The sequence below is a fragment of the Lactuca saligna genome, chromosome 8 (genome assembly GCF_052625555.1).
Source record: "Lactuca saligna cultivar CGN05327 chromosome 8, ASM5262555v1, whole genome shotgun sequence".
Classification (NCBI taxonomy): domain Eukaryota; kingdom Viridiplantae; phylum Streptophyta; class Magnoliopsida; order Asterales; family Asteraceae; genus Lactuca; species Lactuca saligna.
Genome location: NC_136424.1, coordinates 17571947 through 17580316, shown reverse-complemented (window position 1 = coordinate 17580316; position 8370 = coordinate 17571947). Strand labels below are relative to the sequence as shown.

General features: G+C 30.9%; 1 protein-coding gene and 1 long non-coding RNA gene across 3 annotated transcripts; both read left to right on the top strand.

The window, feature by feature from the left end:
- The first annotated feature begins 1229 nt into the window (after positions 1–1229).
- On the top strand, positions 1230–2610 carry LOC145012334 (large ribosomal subunit protein uL23). Of its 2 annotated transcripts, none has more exons than XM_078971128.1 (4): positions 1230–1347; positions 1535–1575; positions 1893–2256; positions 2362–2610. In XM_078971128.1, the coding sequence occupies exons 2-4, from the start codon at positions 1560–1562 to the stop codon at positions 2444–2446; spliced, it is 465 nt and encodes a 154-aa protein (XP_078827254.1). In that variant the 5' UTR covers positions 1230–1347; positions 1535–1559; the 3' UTR covers positions 2447–2610. The 2 variants fall into 2 exon arrangements, with proteins under 2 accessions (XP_078827254.1, XP_078827255.1); XM_078971129.1 differs by having other exon boundaries at positions 1341–1438.
- Positions 2611–3715: 1105 nt separating this feature from the next.
- Positions 3716–6464, top strand: LOC145011721 (uncharacterized). The gene is made up of 3 exons (XR_013664240.1): positions 3716–4122; positions 4252–4414; positions 5863–6464. It is a non-coding gene; the product is annotated as an uncharacterized LOC145011721 (long non-coding RNA).
- Positions 6465–8370: the final 1906 nt, after the last annotated feature.

Sequence of the window (8370 nt, the reverse complement as noted above, 5' to 3'; positions counted from 1 at the left end):
AATAACCTTAATGTGGCAAAAGACGAGGGACGTGATCATAAATGCGCCTAAAACCAACTATTTAGCGATCATTAACAAGTCAAGGATAAATTTTAAAGATATTCACAAATATAACCTTTAAGAACGAGGTTATTATACAAAATGCCATAATGTTTGAACTTTTGAAAAATGACAATGATATCAATGGTCCCTATGGTTTGGGGTAATTTACATGTTTGGTACCTAACTTATTTTTTTAACTCGGAAGATCCTTATAGTTTGTTTTTATTGCGCACTTGGTTTCTGTCTTACCTAAAAAGACTATTTTTCCATTGATTTTTTTTAATTATTTAAATAAGATGAGGCAGGTAAGGTAAGATGAGATGAAAATGGGGTTGGGGGTGTGTTTATTAAAATAAATTAAAAAATCAATGGCAAAATATTTTTTTTTAGGTAAGATAGAGACCAAGCGTGCAACTTAAACAAACAACGTTGACCTTCCAAGTTATAAAAATAAGTTAGGAACTAAACATGCAAATTACCCCAAACCATAGGAACCATCCGTGTAATCTACTCTTATTTTTTTTTTCCGACATAAAAAAATAAGTGAGACGTGACATAATAGATGTTGAAATATGACATAATTGACCTTATTGTGTCACATAAAGGCCATATATCTTAATTATTAATGTCAACTAAAACTAACTCTTGACGATTACTCGACACATATCCTCATTGTTAGTGGCAATTAAGACTAGTTATTGACGATTACGACGTATTTTGACCCAAAGTTCAACGAATTATGGACCAGTTATGCGCATTTCAGACACAACCATCTAATTTCGGACAAGTGTTTTTCCGATTATGAATTATTATGATTTTTGCACTATCTAAATCAATAAAATGTAAACAAAATATAAATTTACAGAGCACATACCTACAACATCATAACCTCTTCATGATATAACAAACGATTCAAAATGCTATTTATGAAATCCGATGAAACGTGCAGATAAATACTACATAAATAGAGGGAGCACTAAATCCGGGTGCATGATCCATTTCCAATTTTATCGGGTATGCATTCCTGATAAATTGGTTATAACGATGGTTATGAGTATCATAAAAATATAAGTTATTTTTATATGTAAAGAAATTAGAATAGCGAAGATTAGTCTGACTTTTAAAAATATAAACTCTGGATGGGCTTATTTGTTTTCAAGGTTGAATAGTTGAATATTCGTGTATGGTCTGAGCTCGGCCCATTTGATATTAGTGTATCAATCTGATATAAACCTCAGTATGAACGTCGAAACTCGAAACCCTAGCTACTAGCTGCGTCAACTCTTCCTCATTTCCTTTTGCAGGGTACGTTTTTGGTTTTCTTCTTCCTAATTTAAATCTTCTGAATTAGGGTTTCAGATTACATTAGCAATCCATACGATTGTCGCTATACTATGTATGCTCATAACTTAAGATCTATCCTATATCCGTTTGTTTTTCCTCGTTTCGCAATTTTACATCGTTTTGACTAACCCTGTTTTATTATTTTCAGTGGATTGCAGTAGGTTCGGCTAGCAATGTCGCCCGCTAAAGGTAACACCTCATCGCTTCTATATGCTCTTCCTTTCTCTCGATCTATGTTTATCAATATTATCGAATATTTAAAGCTTATACATATCATAGATTAGAGCTCAATTTTCAGTTCAACCTTTTGTTTCACATCCAGCAAACAAATTTCCTGTTTAGTTAATATGAGATTGTTGAGCTGCAGGAAGCATTTGTAATTTGAAGAGAAGTTAGGTCACAAATATATACTTGTATCAATGCGTATTTGTATGAATGCTTCTGCATCTGTTAAAAACAAGGACTTCTTGCTATTATTACTCATGTTGCCCAATTTACTGTTACAGCTGATGCTACAAAGAAAGGAGATGCAAAGGCGCAGGCTCTAAAGACAGCGAAAGCTGTGAAGACAGGATCAACATTCAAAAAGAAGGCCAAGAAGATCCGAACAAAGGTGACATTTCATCGCCCAAGAACATTGAAGACTGACAGAAACCCAAAGTATCCTCGTATCAGTGCCCCACCAAGAAACAAGCTTGACCACTACCAAATCTTGAAGTACCCTTTGACTACTGAATCTGCAATGAAGAAGATCGAAGACAACAACACCCTGGTTTTCATTGTTGATATCCGAGCTGACAAGAAGAAAATCAAAGCTGCAGTTAAGAAGATGTATGATATCCAGACCAAGAAAGTCAACACTTTGATCAGGTATTATTTTCAATAATTGTCGATATTAGTACACATGTTTGATAAATTTTAGACAAAATGGTGGATTTTTTAAGTTTTGTTGTTTTTTTTTTTAAAAAAATGCAGGCCTGATGGAACAAAGAAGGCTTATGTTAGGTTAACTCCAGACTATGATGCTTTGGATGTAGCAAACAAGATTGGAATAATCTAAGTGAGGTAAGGTGTTTGTTTTGGTTTAAACTTGAAAGGGAAAGTGTATGCTCATTGTGGCAGTTTTGTTAGTTTTAATATCTTGAATATTACAAGTTTAATGTGGTTATTTTTTATTTGGATTCTTCATTTGGTAATGGAAGCGTACTATAGCCTCTGCTTTAAGTTGTTTTGTTATGTTGAAGTTTTTTTTATTTTATTTTTTATCATGGTTTTGTGAATTGATTATTTTGCAAAACATGTATTGATGATATCAAACGCTTGTTTGTGTTGACAAATTATAACCTACCCACATTTTAATTTAGAAATAAAATTCAGTAGTAACACTGTAACAAGGTATCAGATATTGGGTTCATTTTCTAGGTTGATTGGTGTCATTTTTTACACATAATTTAAACATCATTTATGATTAACCTAATACCTCAAATGAATGTGTTTTAAGTCAAGTTAGTAGTTCAATACAAAAATCTCACTCGATTAGCTCAACTAAAGTAAAAAAAATTCGACAATGATAAACCAAACTTTCTAACGTACACCAAATATTTGGACGATTGAGATTTATCAACAGCAACAGCAGACCCATATACAAACAAATATGGGCTCAGAAACCCAACTAGCTAATCTATGTCTACCTAAAAAGGTTGTATTTAATGTATGAGGGTTTTGCCTTGTGGGTCCTGTCTTTGATCTTGTTTTGTCGAAAATGATCTATGACTTTCTCACCTTGTCAATAACCATCCCAGAGTCCTTGATTAGCAATGAAAGTTGTCGAAAAAGTGATTGAAAAATGATAACATGGGTTTAACCTATTTATTTAATAAATTGGGTTGGAGAAAAAAATAAGTTAACCCAATAGCAACCCATTTATCCGGAATGTTATTATGTTGGTTTGAAATTTTAATCCATTTAATCAAATATGTTTTGTTGGATTGAAATGTTTGACCCAATTAATAAGGTTTATTTTAAGTTGTGTTAAATGTCAAACAGAATACTTAAAGGTAAGTTAAGATGTTTAAACGTGTCAAATGTATGATTTGGGAAACTTCAAAGAGATATTGTGCTATTTCAAAAATATGAAAAGATAAAAATAAAATAAAAAAACAAAGTGGTATAGTTGTGAAACATACCAAACAAGGAGAATACTTGCTCACTGTTTATCATGAAATAGCAACAAGCCTACTCTACTAAAGAGAATAAAAATCTACTTCTTGCAGTGAAATCTCGGTTCAAAGGAGAGCAAAGGACATTTTTGCCCTTTCTTTCACCTATTTTGCTGTTTCCTTTCTTTATTTTCTCTCTGTGTTTTTGGTAGCAGCCAAGAAAATAAGCCTTTTCTTCTGCAATCTTCTCACCATGGCAAGATATCCATATCTTGTTGCAGCTTTTAATTTACATTGCATATTTTGGTACTGATACAAGCAACCCAATAATTGTCTTTATCCAAGATAGATTGCAACTCTTATAAGAAACCCATGATTCTCATCATTTTAAATCCTACGATGATATACATTTTTGAAAAAAAAAATAATAATTCAAAGTGCATAGTTTCTTCAGTTTAAAAAAATGTTTAGAAACACAAGTTTCTTCTTTCTGCAACACCACCATTCTCTCTATCCATCGTGCGAATGAAAGAAGATCTGAAGTGAAGAGTCGAGGCATGGTTTCTTAATTTCTAGGGTATTCCGGATCTTCTTTCTTATTTTGTTCCAATTCCAAAAATCCTAATTAATTTGAGGGAACGTAATGAACATCGAATCCATATATCGCGCTTTAATTAATCTGTGTATATGTTTTATGGTGTTGTAGTTTGTTAATGATATGAAATTGGGATCGGATCCATATCTCTGTGGAATCCTACTTTTCATTACATGTAACAAGATGAGATCCCATGGACATTTCTTATCTTGCCTTGATTATTGGAATCGGTGGTCTCGGAAGCAAAATGGATGTGATTTAACATATCCACAAGGTAAAATTCCTTAATTGTAGCTGCATTACAAATCTTTTATATAGACTTTGGAATTATTTATTTATTTATTTGACCTATATATAGAACTAAGTGTGAATATATTTGAGCTTTGTATACTTGATAAACTGAAAACTACAGAATTTGTACACCTATATATAAAACTAATTTTTAAACTGAGCATGATCATTCATCGAGGTCCATAAAAAGAAATAGAATTTCATAAACTTCACTGTAACATCATGGGTTTCTTTGAAGAATAAAACATAAGTCCAAAATTCAGTTCAAGTGGTGGATTTTTGTGGTGTTGTTTTTGTTATCAAAACTAAATAATTTGCTTCTCTCTTTCATCCTTGCATTTAACTTTAAAGATTAAAGTAATTTTTTAAGTTGTAAATGTTAGTCAAAATTATTCTAAAGGTATGTTTATAAGTTTAGATATAAATTATTTTGTTAATATGAAGTAATGTTTTAAGTTGTAGATGTTAGTCAAAATTATAGGTCAAGTGCGCCATAATATGTTTAAGCATAGTTAAAAATTGAATTTTACCTCATGACAAGGTTACCAAATATAAGTTGAGTTGAGTTACCAAATTGTCGAAAATATATTAGAGAATCCTATATATATATATATATATATATATATATATATATATATATATATATATATATATATATATATATATATATATATATATATATATATATATATATATATATATATATATATATATATAGTTTTGGTTCATGTGAGACGGCCTAATTTTTTAAGACCGTGTGAGACGCATTTTTTTATTTTTATTTTATTTTTTTTAGTTAATTCAAGTTCCGAAAATAATATTTAAATTTTTTTTTTGATGTTTCCATTTATTTTGCATTTTAAAGTTATTTTTAGAATATGTATAGTGTAATATTGTATTTAGAATATTTCACGTATTTTAAAAAAAAAATAGAATTTCTTTTTATTTATTTTATTTATTTTTATTTTTTTAGTTAATTCAAGTTCCGAAAATAATATTTAAATTTTTTTTATAGATTTTTCCATTTATTTTGCATTTTAAAATTATTTGTTAGAATATGTCAGTGTAATATTCTATTTATAATATTTCACGTATTTAAAAAAAAAACGGGATTTTTTTTTAATTTTTTAAATTATTTATTTATTATTTTTTTTAGTTAATTCAAGTTTCGAAAATAATATTTAAAAAAAGAATTTTTGGATTTTTCAATTTATTTTGCATTTTAAAATTATTTTTAGATTTGGTCTCACGGTTTCACAAAATTAGAATGGTCTCAAATGAACCTGAACCTTGTTAGGTGCTATTTGCGCACCTTTTAGTCCCATTTTATGCATATATTTAGCACAATTGTTCTTCCTTTTCCTTGCATTTTATCATATTCATTTTAGTCTCTAGAACAACCTTATTTGCACACTTTTATATCTTTTTCAGGTAAACCGGAGGTTGGAACGCGCTTTGGGAAGTGTCGGGAAGCATTGGTAAAGATTTCGGGACGATCGGGCGAAGAACGAAAAAGTTGGAAAAATCAAGTTTGGAATTGGAGTCAGAGAGGTACACGGGGCGTGTTGACTTTACACTGAAAAGTGAGCACGGGGTGTGTTTGACCAAAATAGGAGTTGTTGACCATGCTGAACACGACCCGTGTCAGTTTAATGCAAATCAACACGGGGCGTGTTGCTGAACACGACCCGTGTCATTCTAGCCTATTCGAACACGGGCCGTGTTCAACCCAGAAACCAACTTTTGACAGTTTTTCCTATCTTTCATATTACGGGTTAAAGGTCATTTTGAGGAGGGGAGAACATATTAGAGCACCATTGGAGAGAAGAATTCGAAGCTTTTTGCAAGGGTTTGTCCGTTAATCATTTGGAAATATTAATTCTTGTTTTTGTAAGTTGTAATTACACTTAATTTCATCTTTTAGACTTGTGATCTTGTTCTAGCCATGTGTGGCTAGAACCCTAATTTCTCCAATTTCATGTTTTGACTTCTTGGTAGTGATTTCATTCATATGGCATTATATTTGTTCTTAATTTCTATCTAATGAATTTGATTTTGCTTCAATCGAATGTTTGATTCTAATTATGATTCTTATTGGCCATTTGAATTAGGGTTAGGTCATTTAAGTTATCTCTTTTACAAAATCCGTATTTGTTTTGTGAAATTGAACAAGTAACAAGCATTAAATTGATCTCTATTGAATGAATTTAATGTAAATCTTATTCATACACTTTTACACTCCCGAGCTTATGAGGAGTATTGGGTGTTGTTGGGAATATTCACATAAAGCTTCATGCAATCTTATAATCTAATCCTAAGAGCTTATTTAGATTATATTAATAAGGTCAGGATTAATCAAAGAGCTTGTTTTGGTTAATTAATATGGTGAATGGGAAGTGTTAGAGCTTATTAGCACTTTCAAGTACCAACTTAGATAGAATTGAACGAATATTGTGTCATTTTTGAGTCACATTGCTAAATTGTCATACATGGGGTTGGAGTCCTTACAAATTCTGAATTTAATTCACGCATTTAGTTGATTGCTTATGTTTTTAATTGTTTGTTTAATTATTACATTCTAAACCCCCCATCTCTTTACTATTGGTGACCATAGTACCCTGTGCAAATAGGTATAGACCAATTGTCTTGTGTCTTTGTGGATCGACCCTGCTTGCCTTGTACTACCTTTTAGTGCAATATAGTGGGATTATTTTGGAGTATATCGTACCTCTTTATTCGTTGGGTTTGACACGCCTAGCGAACCTATATATATATATATATATATATATATATATATATATAGAGAGAGAGAGAGAGAGAGAGAGAGAGAGAGATTTGAATTTAATAAAATTTTAAATTAAACAAAAAAATCATTAAAAAAACATCATATGGATAATTTGGTATTTTCAGTTTTCTGAAAGATAAAATAAGCAAGGAAAGATTTTCAAAAGGACCATCAATCCACAACCTTAAGAGTTTGGACGTTTTTCTAAAAAAAATATATATTACAACGACGATTTTTACATTTTTGTCACCTGTTAATATATATATATATATATATATATATATATATATATATATATATATATATATATATATATATTAAGTATTTTTCTAAAATTATGCAATATTACTTATGATTGACATGCACCATAATAACACTACTTTGTTGGATATAAAAAGAATGATCTTAATGACACCTTATTATAATATTTTTCATATTAAGATAGTTGACTCATTAAATTTTGATTTTAATTTGTAAACATGTTTCAAATTATGCCCTTGTTTTATATAAATAATTTTAACTAGATTCCTAACCTCCGCTCCGCGGGAGGCAGAGGGTATCAGAAAGTCATTACAAACATTGATAAGTGTAGAAGGCGATTAATATGCTTATAGGGTAGATAAAGAGAGTAACTTATAAGGAGGAAAAGCTAATATTCATTAAGTGATAAAGGTTGTCGATTACAAAAGAGTCTGAATGACATTCGATTACAAAAAGTTTAGAAAGAGTTTCTTGTTCATGGTGTGTGGTGGTCTTCAATGATTTTGTTGCAGATGTCTGTTGCCGCGCTCATGTTGTTCTGCATGCTTTGGAAAATGTCCAACATCAGCACAGTGTTCTTGTCGAGGTCGTTGATGAGCGATTCCGTGATGACAACATGTATGTACGACATTTCCTCAGGAGCTTCTTTTATCATTTTCTGTCTTAACTGGTTGATGCTGGTGAATGTGTTTTGGACCAAGGCTAACGACTCTTACATTGTTTCCAGCTGGTTCTGCATAATGACTTCCATATTTTGTGTGTTGTGTTTGTTGGTGAAGCCGATGAGTTTGCTGTGGGATTTTATAATGGAGTATTGTGGTTGTTGGATGGTATTAATTAGGGACAATTGATTACTATTCTGGGAAGTAATGGATATAGGGTGGCTGCTGTGA

What these genes read in the sequence shown, in the direction of transcription:
- LOC145012334 (XM_078971128.1), top strand. An exon ending in AAAGTCAACACTTTGATCAG is followed by an intron (nt 2,257 to 2,361) that starts GTATTATTTTCA and finishes AAAAAAATGCAG; the next exon opens with GCCTGATGGAACAAAGAAGG.